Raw genomic sequence first — 19364 nt, 5'->3', positions numbered from 1 at the left:
CACCATGTCCAGCTAATTTTTGGATTTTTAGTAGAGACAGGGTTTCACCACGTTGCCCAGGCTGGTCTTGAATTCCTGGCTTCAAGTAAGTGATCCTCCCACCTTGGCTTCCCAAAGTGCTGGGATTACAGGCATGAGCCACCGCGACCGGCCTTCTAATTGCTTTTTATGTGCATTTTGACAAACTAAATTTTTCTAGTATTGTTTATCTATTTTCTTTTATTAGCATAAAATTTGTTCGCAATATCCACAAATGATATACTATGACATCTGAATTTATACTGATGTACCACTTCTTATTACTGATACTTGTTATCTGTGCCTCCCTTTTCTCTTGATCAGTCTGTTCATTATTTTCAAACAGGTCTTGCTATGTCACCCAGGGTCTTGCTATGTACAGTGGCAAAATCATGGCTCACTGCAGCCTCAACCTTCCAGGCTCAAGTGATCCTCCCATCTCAGCCTCCCAAGTAGAGAATCGCAGGAACACGACCACCACACCTAATTTTTTTTATTTTTCAGTAGAGATGTCTCACTATGTTCCCCAAGCTGGTCTCAAACTCCTGGGCTCAAGCAATCCTCCCACCTTGGCCTCCTAAACACCATATGTTCTCACTCATAAGTGGGTGTTGAACAATGAGAACACAGGGACACAGGGAGGGTGACATCAACAGGGCCTGGGGGGTGGGGGTCTAGGGGAGGAATAGCAGGGGGTGAGGGGACTGGGGAGGGACAGCATTAGGAGAAATATCTAATGTGGGTGATGGGATGATAGATGCGGCAAACCACCAGCATGGCATGTGTATACCTATGTAATAAACCTGCACAATCTGCACATGTACCCAAGAACTTAAAGTATAATAAATAAATTAAAAAAATTTTTTTAAATATATATATTTCTCATTAAAAAAAAATTGAGATTACAGGCATGAGTCACTGTGCCTGACCTATTAATTTTATTAATCTTTTCAAAGAACAAAGTGTTAGCTTTGTTGCTCTGTTTGTTTTTCTAATTCAATCATTCCTGCTCTTTTTTTACTTCTATTTTGTTTAGGTAAAATAAACTCAAATTGGGGGCCAGGCACAGTGGCTCACGCCTGTAATCCCAGCACTTTGGGAGGCTGAGGCCAGCAGATCACCTGAGGTTGGCAGATCACCTGAGGTAGGGAGCTCAAGACCAGCCTGACAAACATGGAGAAACCCTGTCTCTACTAAAAATACAAAATTAGCCTGGTGCGGTGGTGCATGCCTGTAATCCCAGCTACTCGGGAGGCTGAGACAGAACAGCTTGAACCTGGTAGGCAATCGTTGCAGTGAGTTGAAATCGTACCTGGCAATAAGAGCGAAACTCCATCTCAAAAAAACAAAAAACTCAAATTGGGAAATTAAGCAACTTAAAACTGTTCTTCTAATTTCTTTTTCTTTTTTTTAAAGACAGGGTTTAACCATGTTGGTCAGGCTGGTCTTGAACTCCCGACCTCAGGTGATCCACCCGCCTTGGCCTCCAAAGTGCTTGGATTACAGGCATGAGTCACCACGCCCGGCCTTTTTTTTTTTTTTTTTTTTTTTTTTTTTTGAGATGGAGTTTTGCTCTGTTGCCCATGCTGGAGTGCAGTGGCAGGATCTCAGCTCACTGCAACCTCTGCTCCTGGGTTCAAGCAATTCTGCCTCAGTCTCCCAGGTAACTGAAAGTACAGGTGTGCACCACCATGCCCATTTCATTTTTGTATTTTTAGTAGAGACTGGGTTTCACCATATTGGCCAGGCTGGTCTCAGCCTCCTGACCTCATAATCCACCCACCTCGGCCTCCCAAAGTGCTAGGATGACAGGCATGAGCCACTGCACACAGCCTGTTCTAATTTCTTAAAATAGATTTGATGATTGATATTTCAATCATCAAATATATCAGCCTTTTTCCTAATATATCTACCTTTTTAAAAAATGTCTAGCTTATTTACATTGTGATCAGAGAATGGGCAGTGTAATTTCAGTCCTCTGAAATGTGTTGAGATTTGCTTTATGATCGAATCTGACCAATTTTTGTAAGTGCTGTATATATCCTTGGAAAAAACTTTTTATTCTGCAGTTGAGTTCAGCATTTCACATAAGGCTACTAGATCCATTTTAATGGTGGTGTTCCTATCTTTTACATCCTTACTGATTTGTTGTTTGCTGTTGGCTTGTTGGGTTACAAAGAAAGGAATGTTAAAAATCTCCCACTATAATTGTGGGATTCTATGTCTTCTTGTAATTCTATCAATTTTTGCTTGATATATTTTGAAGCCATGTCATCAAGTACAATCAAACTTAAAATCTTCATATATTCTTGGTTCACTGAACCATTATTCATTATGAGACATGCACCTTTGTCTCATATAATGTTTTCTGTTTTGAAACCTATTAGGATATTAACACTATTATACCTTTTTTGAATTTGTATTTGCATAAATATACTTTTCAATCCTCAACTTTTTTGCATCCTGATGTTTTAGATGTCTCCAACTGCATGCAGGTGGGTGTTTTTATCCTACAGTAAGACAATATTTGTCTTTTAACTGAAGCATTTAATCCAGTTTCACATATACTCACTGACATATCAGGATCTAAATCTACCATCCTTTTTCTGCTTTTTTTTTTTGAGAGATGGAGTTTCACTGTGTCACCCAGGCTGGCATGATCTCAGTTCACTGCAACCTCTGCCTCCCAAGTTCAAGCAATTCTCCTGCCTCAGCCTCCCGAGTAGCCGGGATTACAGGTGTGCACCACCACACCCAGCACATTTCTGTATTTTACTAGAGATGGGGTTTCACCATATTGGCCATGCTGGTCTCGAACTCCTGACCTCAAGTGATCCACCCACCTCTGCCTCCCAAAATGCTGGGATTACAGGCATGAGCCACCGTTGGCCTGGTCCCTTTTTGTGTTTTCTATTTGTCCTGCCTGTTCTATATTCCCTTTGTTCATCTTCCTTACCTTCTTCTAGATTGACTATTTTTATTATTCCATTTTGTTTTCCCATCTGTTATCTGGAAGATATGCGTATTTTATTTTACTATAGCAGGAAAGTGGCATGATACAAATTATATTTTAAGATCATTCTTGTTCTCATATAGAGAATGAATTGGAGGGGGACATAGAAAGACCAGTTAAGAATCTGATGCAGTATTCCCAGGAAAAAATATAATCAAAATTGGCCAGTCTCAATGTGGTGGCAGAGGAGACAGAAGTAGACTGGTTCAAAATAACTTGCTAATTATATGTGTATGGGGAGTAAGAAGTGGTGAGACAAAGAATGATCTCATTAATTGTGTGCCTTGAGCAACTAGATAGTTAACGATGTAATTTAAAAGAATGGGTGGCCAGGTGAAAGGGGAGGAGGCAGAAAATGATAGCTCCATATCGGACAAGTTAATTTTAAAATAACTCTGAGATTCCAAGTAAAGACGAATACAAAATCTAGAACTCAAAGAAGTCTAGACTGGAGATACACATTTGGCAGCAAAAAAGAAGAGACAAGCTGGGTTCGGTGGCTCACACCTGTAATCCTGGCATTTTGACAGGCTGAGGTAAAACCACGTCTCTACTGAAAATACAAAAATTAGTTGGGCATGTTGGCACACACCTGTAATCCCAGCTGCTCAGGAGGCTGAGGCAGGAGAATCGTTTGAAACTGGGAGGTGGAAGTTGCAGTGAGCTGAGATCACACCATTGCACTCCAGCCTGGGCAACAGAGTAAGACTCCGTCTCAAAACAAAACAAAAGATGTTTACAATCAAATGCATAAATTCCTGAATATCCTTTTTTGTCTCAATAGTGGAAGAGGTAGCAGTACTTCTCTTTTTTCACTTCTCTGTCTTTCAGGGGAAAAAAGAAGTAGCATGCTCCTAATGGGAAAGAAAGAAGAAAGAAGAAGGGGAAAGGGGAAAGGAGGGGAAAGGAAAAGAAAGGGAAGGGGAGGGGAGGGGAGGGAAAGGGGAAGGGGAAGGGGAAGTGGAAGGGGAAAGGGAAGGGGAAAGAAGAAAAAACACACAGGAACTGATAACACTAGTTGCTGCCCAGGAGGGGAACTAGATAGGTAGAGATAGGTGAAAGGGAAACTTTTAACAATGTGTCATTTTATATTTTAGAATTCTAAAGCATGTGAATGTAGTATCTGTTCAAAAAATTTTAAATTTAAGTTAAGGAGAGCCCACCAGAGTCTAGACAGATCACCTAGGTGAAGAAGTCAAGGTGTCCATGCTCCTGGATAATTATCTTTTATTTTCTTAACCCCTCAAGAACATACAGAAGAGAGTAAAAGCATCAGTACCTACTGAAGATACAAATGAAACCTTTCATTACAAGTCCAAATTTTAATCATATTATCAAAGATTTACAAGCTAGAAGTGAGTTCAACAATTTAATCCCTCTCATTTTACAGATAAGAATATAAACAGAAATACCTTCTACTATGATGCCAAATATCACGCTGTGCTAATTCAATATTTTAAATGACAAAATAATAATAATCATCATCATCACCACCTAGCTAACGTGACTGTATCTACCAAGTATATCATAAAACTAAGTGTCCCAATATCCTAGTTACCTCCATCTACTATCTCCTCAGTTTTCTGTCCTCAGCCTGCTGCTTAAGCTAATTTATTACACAAAGGATAATAAAAACATAAAATAAACTTTGCTATCAACTTTTCATAATGTACTTTTAAATCTGAAATTGAATGCCTTCATTCTAACTTGGTAAACTAAATCGAATTGTTTTGTTGAACAAGTGAAAAACAGTCCAGTAATATCAAGATCACTTTAGCTTTCAGGTAGGTTGGTTGGTTGGTTTGTTTGAGACCAAATCTCTCAATACTGCCAGGCTGGAGTGCAGTGATGCAGTCTTGGCACACTGCAGCCTCCACCTCCTGTGCCTCAGCCTCCCAACTAGCCAGGATAACAGGCACGCACCACCATGCCCAGCTAATTTTTGTATTTTTAGTAGAGATGTACTTTAGCAAAACTAGGTTGGCCAGGCTGGTCTCAAATTCCTAGCCTTAAGTGATCCACCCATCTTAGCCTCCCAAAGTGCTGGGATTACAAACATAGGCCACCATGCCAGGTTGACTTTAGTTTTAAAATATGGAAAAAAATCACTGGCCAGTACATTGGCTCAAGCCTGTATTCCCAACAGTTTGGAACACTGAGGGGGAGGACTGCTTAAGCCAAATTCATCACCAGCCCAGGCAACATAAGGAGATCTTGTCTCTACAAATAATAATTTTTAAAAATTAGCTGTGGGGCCAGGCACGGTAGCTCATGCCTGTAATCCCAGCACTTTGGAAGGCTAAGGAAGGTGGATCACAAGGTCAGGAGTTGAAGACCAGCCTGGCCAACATGGTGAAACCGTCTCTACTAAAAATACAAAATATTAGCTGAGCATGGTGGTGTGCATGCCTGTAATCCCAGCTACTCTGGAGGTGGAGGCAGGAGAATCACTTGAACCCAGAAGGCAGAGGCTGTGGTAAGCAGAGATCACACCATTGCACTCCAGCCTGGGCAACAGAGCAAGACTCTGTCTCAAAACAACAACAATAAAAAATTAGATGGGGGCCTGGCATAGTGACTCGTGCCTGTAATCCCAATGCTTCAGGAGGCTGAGGCAGGTGGATCACCTGAAGTCAGGAGTTTGAGAGCAGCCTGACTAACAAGATGAAACTGCTACTAAAAATACAAAAATTAGCTGGTGATAATAGCAGGCACCTGTAGTCCCAGCTGCTCAGGAGGCTGAGACAGGAGAATTGCTTAAACCCAGGAGGCGGAGGTTGCAGTGAGCCAAGATTGCACCACTACAGTCCAGCCTGGGTGGCAGAGCAACACTCCGTCTAAAAAAAAAAATTAACTGGGCATGGTAGTGTGTGCCTGTGGTCCCATCTACTCAGGAGGAAGCAGGAGAATTGCCTGAGTCTGGGAGGTCAAGGCTGCAGAGAGCCGTATCACACTGTTGCACTCCAGGCAGGATGACAGAGTGAGATCCTAAATCAGAAAAATGAATAAATAAATGCAAATAATCAATAGAATGGCTGGCATTTAATGGGTATTTATTAAATGTGTTGGCCACTATGCTGTATATTTCTGATATGCTATTCATTAATTTGCTCAGTAACCCTATGAAACAAATATTATTCCTATTTCTCAAGAAGAAAAATAGACCTAATAATAGTTATTTTCCAAAATTACATATCTAGAAACTGGGACAGTTCATGACACAAAAATCTTACTCTTTTTACTGTATTAACAATTTTCAAGCTTTTTAATCTCAGGACCTCTTTATACTTCTAAAAATTATTAAAGATCCTAAAACCTTTTGTATAGATATATCTATTGATATTTACATTAGAAATTAAGAATTTTTAAATTCTAAATTTATTAATTTTAAAACTACAATGCTCATTACCTGTTAATATAAAATTTCTAATGAAAAAATTAACTACATTTTCCAAAACAAATAAGTGATAAGAGCAGTACTATTTTAAATTATTTAATTAAAAATAAAAATAAATTACATTTCTTTAATGTCTGGTTTAACAGAAGACTGCCAGTGGGTTTTCATATCTGCTTCACACAAATTCATAGATAAGAGTATTTTAATAGCCTTTTCTGATAATTGGGGAATATTTTTCTTTGCTACTACACCAAAATTCACTTCTTTTATTTTTTTTTGGGACGGAGTCTCACTCTGTCACCCAGGTTGGAGTGCAATGGCGGGATCTCAGCTCACTGCAACCTCTACCTCCTGGGTTCAAGAGATTCTCCTGCCTCAGTCTCCTGAATAGCTGGGATTACAGGCGAGCGCCACGACGCCCGACTAATTTTTATGTTTTTAGTAGAGATGGGGTTTCACCATGTTGACCAGGCTGGTCTCAAACTCCTGACCTCATTGTGATTCACCCACCTAGGCCATCCAAAATGCTGGGATTACAGGCCTGAGCCACCGTGCCCGGCCCAAAATTCACTTCTTAAAAGTTGGTTGCACAGCCAGACATGGTGGCTCACACCTGTATTCCCAGCACTTTGGGAGGCCGAGGCGAGCAGATCACCTGAGGTCGGGAATTTGAGACCAGTGTGACCAACATGGAGACAACCCATCTCTACTTAAAATACAAAATTAGCTGAGTGTGGTGGCGCATGCCTTCATCCCAGCTACTCAGGAGGCGGAAGCAGGAGAATCACTTGAACCGTCGGTTGGGAGGTGGAGGTTGTGGGTGAGCCAAGATCACACCATGGCACTGCAGCCTGGGCAACAAGAGCAAAACTCTGTCTCAGAAAAAAAAAAAAAAAGGCTGGACACAGTGGCTCACGCCTATAATCCCAGCATTCTGAGAGGCTGAGACGGGCGGATCACAAGGTCAAGAGATCGAGACCATCCTGGCCAACATGGTGAAACCCCATGTCTACTAAAAATACAAAAATTAGCAGAGCATGGTGGTGTGTGCCTGTAGTCCCAGCTACTGGGGAGGCTGAGGCAGAAGAATTGTTTGAACCCAGGAGGCAGAGGCTTCAGTGAGCCATGCTTGTGCCACTGCATCCCAGCCTGGTGACAGAGCAAGACTCTCTCAAAAAAAAAAGTTGTTTGCAATGTGAAATCTAAAATTGTATCAATAAGCTTTTCATACTGTGTTACACTGACATATCTTGGTCTGTCTTGTGCTTTGAATGGATCTTGTATTGATGCATGATTCTGTAACAACATGCATTGATCATTTGAAAAACACTGGATGACCAGGTTATGCAATCTTCCAAATGTTGACATGTTTCACTATCAAAAATCATCATATTTGGTGGTAACACCTCCAATCTGACTAGAACAGTCTTTTATTTATTGGGAACCCAACAAGCTTACCATGGCAGAGACAAGTTCTTAAAATATCTACTTTTCATTTAAAAACTTAAGATAAATACTGTCACTTGTTTTCCTTGAAGTCAGAGGCTTACTTCATTATTTTCCAAAAAATATGTGCCAAATATTCAAAGTGTAATAATTAGTCTGTCTGTAAGCTGTTCTTTCAAGTAAAAATGGTGTTCCATAAAAACATTGGCTAGCTCAGTTTACACTCAGATACCACTCAAGCTTTTTTCTAATACTTTTTTTTCTATTTTTTTTTCCTTTTTTTTTTTTTAAAAAAAAAAGATGGAATCTCACTCTGTCATCAGGCTGGAGTGCAGTGGCACAATCTCTGCTCACTGCAACCTCTGCCTCCTGGGTTCAAGCAATTCTCCTGCCTCAGCCTCCTGAGTATCTGGGACTACAGGCGTGTGCCACCACACCCAGCTATTTTAATAGAGACAGGGTTTCACCATGTTGGCCAGGATGGTCTTGATCTCTTGACCTTGTGATCTGCCTGCCTCAGCCTCCCAAAGTGCTGGGATTACAGGTGTGAGTCACTGCGTCCAGCCCTTTTTTTTAAAAAATAGAGATTGGGTCTCACTATGTTGACCAGGCTCATCTCAAACTCCTGGCCTCAGGTGATCCTCCCATCTCTCCTCCCAAAGTGCTGGTATTATAGGCGTGAGGCCTTGCCTCACCAGTCAAACAGTGTAACAATATTTTCCCTTATTTACCCCTTCAGTATGCAGCAGAAGGGCATAAGGCACAATCCCGATATGTCACAAATACCAAAAAGGCACGTACTCAAGATTAGGATGTAATACAATTCATAATTTTTACAGCTTCATCAAAAATGTTAAGTAAAATTGGCTTTTTTTTAATTTTTAAAAATTAAAGATTAATTTGCACGTCAGTGAATAATACAATGACTACCAGCCCAGTTTAGTACTTTGACTTGCACTAAGATATCAACAATTTTACTTACCATTTCATTGTTTTGAACCACCAATGAAAATGTCTGCAGTAAGCCGGGCGCGGTGGCTCAAGCCTGTAATCCCAGCACTTTGGGAGGCCGAGGCGGGTGGATCACGAGGTCAAGAGATCAAGACCATCCTGGTCAACATGGTGAAACCCCGTCTCTACTAAAAATACAAAAAATTAGCTGGGCATGGTGGCGGGTGCCTGTAATCCCAGCTACTCAGGAGGTTGAGGCAGGAAAATTGCCTGAACCCAGGAGGCGGAGGTTGCGGTAAGCCAAGATCGCGCCATTGCACTCCAGCTGGGTAACAAGAGTGAAACTCCATCTCAAAAAAAAAAAAAAAAAAAAAATGTCTGCAGTAAAAATGGCAAGCAATGTCTAGATATTATAAAAATAGTTCTGACTTTGTGCACCCCCTAACTACAGAGGAAAGCAGGAAATTACAAGTACTAGTACAAAACTCCAGGTTCTACGCTACAGACTCCAAGTCCCATCTAAGCAAGCAGTAAAAGGAGATAATTTCTGCATTTCTCTCAAAAATGGTAATATGCTACTAAAATATACACACATGTATCATCTTACATCAAATCCATATCAACTTCTACCAGTTCTATCTTCTTACCCCCTCCACAGTTTCCCCCAACTATAATAGCTTTTTAAACTGTCCCTTGCCTCACATAGCAGCCCCAGTGAGCCTTTTAAAATAAAATCATGTCACTCCTCTGCTCAAAATCCTTTAACAACTTCCCACATTGCTCTGAGTAAAAGCCCAAATCCTTAGCAAGGGTCTAGAAAAGTTCTACCTCTCAAATCTCACATCTCCTACCACTCTCCTCCTTAGTTTGTTCCAGCCACATCAACCTTCTTTCTATTCCTTGAATGTGGTACCTTTGCATTTGCTATTTTCTGCTTGAAACTGTTGTGCCAGATATCTGCTCCCTAATTTTCTTTAGGTAACTGCTCACATTTCTTATTCATTGGTTAAGTCATCCCTGACTCTGATCTCAAGGAAATCATTACTACTTTTCCTTCCCTGTACTCTCAGCACTCTCTATCTTCACTCTGTGTAATTTTACTCTATAATGCTTATCATCATCAGTCATACCATATATTTGTTAGTTTGTTTATTGTCTGTCTCTTTCATTAGAATCTAAGCTCCCTGAGAACAGATACTTTGTCAGTTTTGTTCACTGCTGTAACTTCAGTATATAAAACACTGTAGATCACATATTAGGAGCTGTTGAATGAATGAATGAAACAAAAGAAAAAATAAACTATAAAGAACAAGAAGAGCATTGTCAAAATGTAATTTTACTATCCAGAAACCATTTCATACTAGGACAATACAGGTCTCCACCTAATTCTGTATGGAAACCAACTAAAAGCTATATATGCATAAGAGGATATATAACACAGCACAAGTGGTTTATACAGAATTCACTACAATGCTAAGAAAGAGCATGCATTAACTGCTTGATAGATATCTGCAGCCAAGAATCCAACTTCACTCAACTGAGCTACACCAATAGTAGACTAAAGTTAATTTATGAGAATCAAATAACCCTAACCCTTGAGGAGACTCACACACAGTATGAATTCAAGCATCAGATAAAACCTCAATTGAAGTCATATCTAAGCCTCAAAAAGCAAGAGTAGTTTCTGCTGGATGGTACTTAATACCAGAAGTGAGAGCAACATATTGATATTAATTGGTATTACTATTGTACAAACCTTCAGAGTTAAAATATTTCAGCCCATTCTCCCATTTGAGACTATAAAGCTTAAAGGTTAAACAATGTCATTAAAACTAGTTCATAAAGAAGCATGGTCTCAAACTCAGATCTGAATCTGATCTGATCAATATAGAAATGGCAAAAGACTTTTTTCCTTTTTCCTATCCCTATTTTACATACTTCAATCTTGCTCTAAAACTGATCTCCCAGCTCTCCCTCAAGAAAATAAATGGTATAGAAACAGAACCATATTGTTTGTCTGCCTAGCCCTGATCCAGTTCTCTAGGAACTACACTCATTTTCTGGAATCCAAGTATTCCAATAATTACATTGTACTCTGAATTAAAGTATATTTCTATGACTTAAGAATGACATCAACTTCAGGCAGCCATACTACCAAAAACTCAGTTCTCCAATGAGTCCTCTGGAATTCTCCTACCTCATTGCAGATGTCCAGGACCCATCATCACCAATAATTACGCATTTCCGCTACCTTTTTGCCAAAACTAGACGGTCAGAATTTCTATTCCTCTTGCGGCTCAGAGCAGAAAAGGGGAGAAGAGGATCTTCTTTCCCTTTCAAGAGATAGCTCTGCCGATGTGTTCTTATGACAACATTTATAAGCAGTGGGTCAAGTTCTACAGTACTAATGGTGACATCATCAGGAAACACAGCCACTTAACCTAAAGACAGTATTGCTCTGTTGGAGATGCACATGGGGAAGAAAGACAAGAAAGGAGGAAGATGACATTCATGTAATCATGAAGATCAAAATCAATGCTGATAAATGTAGTAACATTTTACCACCAAATCACCCTCACACTCAGGTAAGGTGTATAACATACTTTAATGTGTTATACACTTGAGCCTCTAGACACCACTTTCTTCCTAAGGGAAATTGAGGTCTGTCCTATAAAAACAAATTTTTTTTTTAAAGAAAACTACAAAACATAAAGCTAACAAAAATAGAAAACTGCTAATGTTCTTTTAAACCCAAGCTATCATTTTAACCCTCTCCTGGCTAAAATTGTTCACCACAGCTTAAAGTTTTGTTTTGTTTTGTTTTGCCATGCAGAGACTAGCATTAGTCACTGCTTCTAAAAGGGACCTATTATGCATTATTCTTTTGTATCACCCATCATGAAGGTTTTAGTGACTAAAACAAAGCAGAGAAAAAAACATCAAAAGGAAGATATGAGATTTATATAGAATAAACCAAAATAAACACACTGCATGGCCACCAAATAGATTATCCTATTTTCTCAATCCTCATATGTACGTTTATTTTTTTGAGACAGAGTTTCGCTCTTGTTGCCCAAGCTGGAATGCAATAGTGCAATCTTGGCTCACTGCAACCTCCACCTCCTGGGTTCAAGTGATTCTCCTGCCTCAGACTCCTGAGTAGCTGGGATTACAGGTGTGCCGCCACCATGCCCAGCTAATTTATTTTTTCTTTAGTAGAAACTGGGTTTCACCATGTTAGCCAGGTTGGTCTCAAACTCCTGACCTCAGGTGATCTGCCCGCCACGGCCTCCCAAATTGCTGGGACTATAAACATGAGCCACTGCTCCTGGCCTGTACATTTTTAATCTTTCTGAAATTTAAGATTTTTTCCAATCGCTGGCTAAAGAAATCTGCCAGCCATAAGGCAGAGATTTTACACATTAATCATTTCACTGTCACATCTCTGAGGTAACTGCATCAGCAGGAGTATCTCGACTGAATTCTAACTTAAATTTGAAATGTCTAACATTGTATGAGATAGCTTCAAGAACATATTACAATGAAACTATAATAAGTAAACAGGAAAATCAACAAGGAAAAATGAAAATTAACCATATATAGAGAAGATGGCTTGTCACCTGCAGGCAATGTAACTAAAGGCAGTAGAAACTGCCAAATTTCTCAGAATAAATCAGAAATTTTTCATATCTAGGAAAGGCTGGCTTGAGCAATTCATATATTCAGGATTTTCATCACTTTGGCACCTAAAAGCTTCTGACTAGCATCCAAGAGAAGCTGCTTAGCTTCTTAAGAACACTTAACTAAAGGGAAAAAGCAAAAGTACAAGTCTAACCAATAGGAAGTGTAGTCAAAACCAAGAAAACCTTCTATATGTTTCATATTCTCAGTTCTAAAGGTGTTAAAGAAGTAAAATTGGCCGGGCGCTGTGGCTCATGATGTAATCCTAGCACTTTGGGAGGCCGAGGTGGGTGGATAACCTGAGGTCAGGAGTTCAAGACCAGCCTGACCATCATGGTGAAACCCCACCTTAAAAAAAAAAAAGTAAAATTATTATCAATTATAAAAGTCATGTCATCACGATCCTTTGCCAAACTATCTCAACGGCAAAAATTTATTCTGAAAAATCCTTACACTCCGTGGAAAAAAGCTTAGATTTAATCTTTTAATTTTATACTAAAGAAAAAAGTGGTATATAACAAAGACATAGAGTTCCATAATTTTGTGTACTTTTAATATTTCTTTCCCACCCCCGCAAAAGAAAATTGTTATTAAGTGACGAGTCACAATCATTTGGCATATTTAAATACAATGTATACATGATTTTATAGCTATTACTGTACTTAACATACTTCAAGAAATACATTTAGAGCCAAAATACAATACTTCTCAAAATAATTGATGACTCAAAAAAAAAATTCTTACTTAACCAATATTTTACCACAAAAGAAAAAGCTCTATCCTTTCTCCTATTCATTTGTCAATAATTTGCAAATGCATACATACACCAAAAAATGTTTACCAAATCAGAGATAGTGAAAACCGAAATAGCTTATGAACCGAACAGTGACCAAATTAGGATTCAACAAGCTCTCCAGGTACAATAAAGGATCAAAACTAACAAAATAAAATATAATAGATCTAAAGTCCTGTGTTGAGGTTAAAAAAAAAAAAAACCATACAAGAAGGGATAGAATGGAAAGACAGCAGGTTACTTGAGAAAAAAAAAACATATTATAAAAATTAACGTACTCTTGGCCTGGCATGGTGGCTTACTCCTATAATCCCAGCACTTTGGTAGCCTGAGGCAGGCAGATCACTTGAGGTCAGGAGTTCCAGACCAGCCTGGCCAACATGGTGAAACCCTGTCTCTACTAAAAATACAAAAATTAGCCAGGTGTGGTGGTGCATGCCTGTAGTCCCAGCTACTTGGGACTTAAACCCAGGAGACAGAGGTTGCAGTGAGCCAAACTGCACCCCTGCACTCCAGCCTGGGTGACAGAGCGAGACTCCATCTCAAAAAAAAAAAAAAAAAAAATTAACATACTATTGCCCTGCATAATTGTGTGCTGCTTTACAGCAATATAGTCTCCCTGTCGTCTTTGCTCACAAGGTTAATATAGCACCATCAATAAGGTTACTTCTGGGCACCATCTTCTGAGGGAAGAATTAACAAACAAGTTCCACTAAACAATAATGATGAAGATTTTCATTTACTTATTAACACACATATAGTATTTACTGTTTCAGAGACTATTCTAAATATTTTACAAACGATGTCATGAGGAATTGAGACAGAATTTAGGAATATTTAGCCTGAATGTAATCTTGCCAAATATCTAAAGGGCTATCATGTGGACAAAGTCGCCCATTTATTTGTGCCATTATATAAAAAAGTAGTAAGAAACAGGGATAAAAGATCTGGGCTCCACAGAAAAACCTGAGCTGTCCAATGGTAGAATCTCTTTACAAGGCTACGATAAGGAAAAATGAGAAAAAAAAAATATATTAAAGAACTTTGCTATAAAACACCAAACACACATTATGAGAATTGACTTCCTTGCAAGTAATAGAAATATTTACAAAAAGGTTCATCATATGCTTTGGAGTCCTTGCTATTATTTGTAGTTTTGAGATTTATACTATATAACTTTAGTGACATTTCCTTGCCTCTCTAGGCTTTACTTTTCTTGCTTTTAAAATGTTTTTATCTGCTTTAGGCCAGGTACAGTGGCTCATGCCTGTAATCCTAGAACTTTGGGAAGCCAAGGTGGATGGATTACCTGATGCCAGGAGTTCGAGATTGGCCTGGCCAACATGGTGAAACCCCGTCTCTACAAAAGTATAAAAATTACCCAGGCATGATGGTGGGTGCCTGTAATCCCAGCTACTCTGGAGGCTGAAGTGAAAGAATCACTTGAATCTGGGAGGCAGAGGCTGCAGCAAGATCAGATGGTTCCACTGCACTCCTTTGCAAGGCTGCTGTGAGGATTAAATGTTACAATGTATGTAAACACTTAGCACTCTGCTGACCCACTGGATAAATTGTATCTATTATAAGGACAATAATCATCACTGTCATCATCATCATGTTGTGAAAGGAATCCCTACTGTGAACATAAAACTATGTAATACATGGTATAATTGTCTGGCTCTGCTATGTACCTGTATGAGTATATAATTCTGCTATGGACTTACGGTAAAGCAATCCAAAGGGAATATACAGCTTGCTTCTATTATTATCATTATTTTTTTTGAGACAGAGTCTCACTCTATCACCCAGGTCGGAGTGCTGTCACCCAGGCTGGAGTGCAATGGTGCAATCTTGGCTCATGGCAACCTCCTGGGTTCAAGTGATTCTCCTGCCTCAGCTTCTCAAATAGCTGGAGTTACAGGCATACACTACCATGCCCAGGCAATTTTTCTATTTTCAGTAGAGATGGGGTTTTACCATGTTGGTTAGGCTGATCTTGAACTCCTGACCTCAGGTAATCCACCCATTTTAGCCTCCCAAAGTACTGGGATAACAGGTGTAAGCCACTGTGCCTGGCCAAGCTTGCTTTTGTTTCAGTGATTTTAACGTATTTATCTTTTCTAATTTTAAAGGAAAAAAATCTTAAAAATCTAAAAACATCCAGGTTACTAAAATATCAAGAGTAAAAGTAATAATGTGTCAGATAAATTTATGAGGCTATGAGAGAAAAAAAGACTAAATAAGATGCACTTTTTTTTTTTTAAAGATGGGGTTTCACCATGATGGCTAGGCTGGTCTTGAACTCCTGACCTCAGGTGATCCACCCACCTCAGCCTCCCAAAGTGCTAGGATTACAGGTGTGAGCCACTGTGCCCACCTCAAGAAGCACATTAAATTGAAGCTACTCTTCCTAGGATACCTGACTGTAGATGAGCATGTACAGTGCACGGGGGGAAACAATTATATTTTCCCCAGGTATGTGAACCAATGGTTACATTAATCAGAAACGTTACTGATATAAGGGGTGCTAAACACAATAAAAATCTTCTTTTGAAAAAGTGAATTTCAGTGGGCTAAGGACAAGAGTTTAAGAGTATACAGGATTCTAATTACTTTGAACAGAATTTGAACTTAAACAAATGTACTCCTAAATGTTGGGTTGAAGAAGACATGGATGCCCAACAATCCTGTAATTCAGTACCTTCTGTGATATTCATCCATCTCTTCTTTCAAAGGGAGTTAACTCTCAAAACAAATTATTCTGTTTCAGGGATATTTCAAAGTAATGTAACTATAACTACTATGTAGACCAATGGAAAAACTTCATCATAATTTAATAATAAACTGAAGCTACAACCCATCTCCCACTAACAACTGTTTTCCAAAGGGTTAGAATATAATTGCCATCAACAACAAACAACATTATGCTTCTACAATAATAGTAAAATAATTAAGTAATTTAAATGTAAAAATGAAAAACTGGCTGCAACTTTTGGGGATTCATGATAAATGATAGGTGGTGATTTTATTACAATTACAACATTGTAAATTCAGAAAACAAGTGCAGTTGTTAGAGAATTATACAGCCAAGAGAAACCTTACTCATTTTTTTATCTTAATTTTTGTCCTAAGAAGCCTACAACCCAATGGAATTAAGGGAGCTTATTTCACAGGCAAGTATTTCATTGATACGTATATCATTTAGAGCACAGAGTTGGTTCATTGTGTTCTAACTGAATATATGCTATGTTCATATTAAAAGCAGAGGGATAAACAATATTTGCCAACTACCCGGTTTAAAACAGCCTATTGTTAAAAATGTCAGTTATTAGTTTTCATTAATAACTGTTGCTTAAAAGTCAACTCAATCACATTATTTTTTAGAACAGAAAGATACTCAGCTGACAAGGCAAAAAGAAATAGTCAATATAGACTGAAGATAAAATTACTATAAAAATCATAATACTACTTCTAGTCACAGTCATCAAGATGAGACATTACTATTAGCAATTATCTACTTAAAACAAGCAAACAGTCAAATCTCTAACAAAAATCAACAGTTGAGAAGTCACTTTTAACTGTTCTAAGTTTCAAATACCAACAAATTTCTACCGTGTGGCTTTCATAAATCAAACATTCTAAGTTTACTGAAAGCAGACAAAAAAGAAACAACCTGGTGGCAGGTAGAATCACAACCACTTGCAGTCAAGATGGGATCTGTATGTGAGTCATGAAGGGAGGAGGGCAATTTATGTGGTCAAAATTAAAAATGCTAAGATGGGAGGAAGGAGAGAGAAATAAAAAATATACAGCTCCATAAACAAAGGGAGAAAACCAGGTTGGGTGAGAGGCAACCTAAAATTTCTGACAGTCCAGAATCAGCACATCGAAGGTTTGTCTCAAACAAAACAGTTTCTCACTAGAAACTCTGAAGTGGGCCAGAAAGAAACATTCCTTTGCACCCACAAGAACCAAACCGCTGACCACTGGCACGCTATTACTGAGTCGGTCATGATTTACCGAATGGCCCGGATGATGGGCAAAGGAGAGGAAAAAAGAGTCGGCTGGAGGTGGGGGCCTAGGATTCCAGAAGCCTGGGGAGGCACACCCTAAGCTGGGGAAGGAGAGAGGTGGAGAGGGGCTAGCACTCCTCACCGTGATTATCTTTCTGCCCGATATTGTGCGTGCGGATGAGAGAAGACAGTCTCCTCACATCCCCCTTGAAGACGCACTCGTGCACTGGGTAGTGTGCGGAGCAACTGCCTCCATCCGCGACGACAGGAACGGGGTTGGTGCCGGCCAGAAGGGCCGGGGACTGGGAGGTGGCAGTCACAGAGGAATTGTGCAGCGGCAGGGCCGGGGCGCCGGGGGGATTGGAGGAGGCCGGAGCTGCCTTCAGCTGCAGCCGGTGGTGATGGTTACTGAAGATCTTATGACAAGCTTTGCTGCCCTTGCCAATCCTGCTTCTGGTAAAAGTGCCGCCGAGGGCAGCCGCCGCTTCCTCATCCCCGGGCTCCAGCAGGTCCCCTTCTTCTTTGCTGGGCTTGTGGTCCCTCCGCAGTGAACGGATCTTCTCCCCGGTCATCGCCGCCGCCAGGGGCAGTGGGGGGGATCGGGAGGCTCACCGCCCGCGACGGAGCTGGCGCTGCGGCGGCACAAGGCGATTAGAGCGGTGGCCAGGAGCCTCCAGCGCAGCATGAACTCCCACTGCGCCCCAGAGCCTGGGACAAACGCATCTCCCGGGAAAGAGCCGGCTCTCGCCTCGGCACGAAGGGACGCGCGCTCGCTGTGGGGTGCTAGAGCTCGGGTGCCCACAACACCAGGATCTCCGTCTCGCGGTCAGAGCCGCCGCCGTCGCCGCCTCAAACCTAAAAGCAGGACACGGCCATCTTCCTCTTGCTCCTCTCGCGAGAGCTGCTCCGGGAGTGAAAAGGGAGGAAACACCGCGATAAGTGAGCCGCCCGCTCCCTCCCTCGCACCTTTTATTCCCAGAGTTACTGGGTGCTGGCGCCTCCCAAGCAGCGTGTTTCCGCAGGAGCTGGAGTCTTCCAGCTGCCAGTGGCCCCGAGCCCGCACTCCCGCCAGCTGCGCTTTTTGTGGGCGGTCTGAAACCACAGCCTGCGTTGGAGCTGCTAGGTGCTAGTTAAATAACCACGTAACCCCTCCGGATCTGAGCCTCCCGCAGAGGAGTGCCGAATGACGCCACGGCACGCTGGCTGTGATGCCTCTGAGATGCACAGGATACTCATTCAATCAGCATTTAGTAAGCATCTACTTCGTGCCACACACCTAGTTCGCAAATATGTAAAAGCACCAGTCCTCATTCCTCATTGCAAGAAGCACTGTAGAAGAGGAATTACAGCCAAATACTTAAAAGCGGAGGCGGGGAGGTGCCTTGCACAAAAAAAAAAAAAAAAAGGAGGGGCGAATTTTAGTGTTCGGTTGTCAGGAAAGTCATGGAAAACGATGGGCTGTTCAACAAACGGAAAGAGGAGAGGCCACTTAAATATTTATTAGATGAATGAATTTCGTGCAGATGTCAGAGTTAACATATGAGGGTGGGGACACTCAAGGGCAAATAATCGTGTAACTGAAATATAACTCTAAGCCCGGCTCAGTGGCCCGCGCCTGTAATCCCAGCACTCTGGGGGACCCAGGCAGGTAGATCACTAGGACGGGGCCAGACTGATCAACATGGTGAAACTCGTGTCTACTAAAATTAAATTAAATTTAAAAGGCCGAGCGCGTTGGCTCACGTCTTTAATCCCAGCACTTTGGGAGGCCAAGACGGGTGATCACCCAAGGTAATTGATCAAGACCAGCCTGACCAACGTGGGGAAACCCAGTGTCTATTAAAGGAAAAAAAAAAAAAAAAAAAAAAACCAGCCGGGCATGGTGGCGCGCCCGCTCCAGCTACTCAGGAGGCTGAGGCAGGAGAATTGCTTGAATCCGGGAGGCGGCGTTTGCGGTGAGTCGAGATTGAGCCACTGCAGTCCAGCCTGGGCGACAGAGTGAGACTCCATCTCAAAAGAAAAAAAAAAAAGAAAAAAGAAGTATAACTGTAT

The 19364-nt window shown here is 40.7% G+C and overlaps 2 protein-coding genes across 4 annotated transcripts in view; one reads left to right on the top strand and one right to left on the bottom strand.

Annotated features, from left to right (window-relative positions):
- The window catches only part of ANKRD13C (ankyrin repeat domain 13C), a 101683-nt gene extending 83198 nt beyond the window's left edge, over positions 1 to 18485 (bottom strand). For all 3 annotated transcript variants that reach the window (XM_032296620.1, XM_032296623.1, XM_032296622.1), the window contains exon 1: positions 17455 to 18485. In XM_032296620.1, the coding sequence (XP_032152511.1) occupies positions 17455 to 17884 (430 nt within the window). In that variant the 5' untranslated portion in view covers positions 17885 to 18485. The remainder of the gene's footprint in view (positions 1 to 17454) is intronic.
- On the top strand, positions 18463 to 18816 carry HHLA3 (HERV-H LTR-associating 3; the record flags this gene model as incomplete). The annotated part of the gene is made up of 1 exon (XM_032297145.1): positions 18463 to 18816. A coding segment is annotated over one exon (354 nt), but the record flags the coding sequence as incomplete, so codon positions are not given.
- Positions 18817 to 19364: the final 548 nt, after the last annotated feature.

This window comes from Sapajus apella, unplaced genomic scaffold, assembly GCF_009761245.1.
Source record: "Sapajus apella isolate SASKATOON/1434 unplaced genomic scaffold, GSC_monkey_1.0 scaffold36, whole genome shotgun sequence".
In the NCBI taxonomy this organism is placed as follows: Eukaryota; Metazoa; Chordata; class Mammalia; order Primates; family Cebidae; genus Sapajus; species Sapajus apella.
This window is presented reverse-complemented; position numbering and strand designations above follow the sequence as displayed.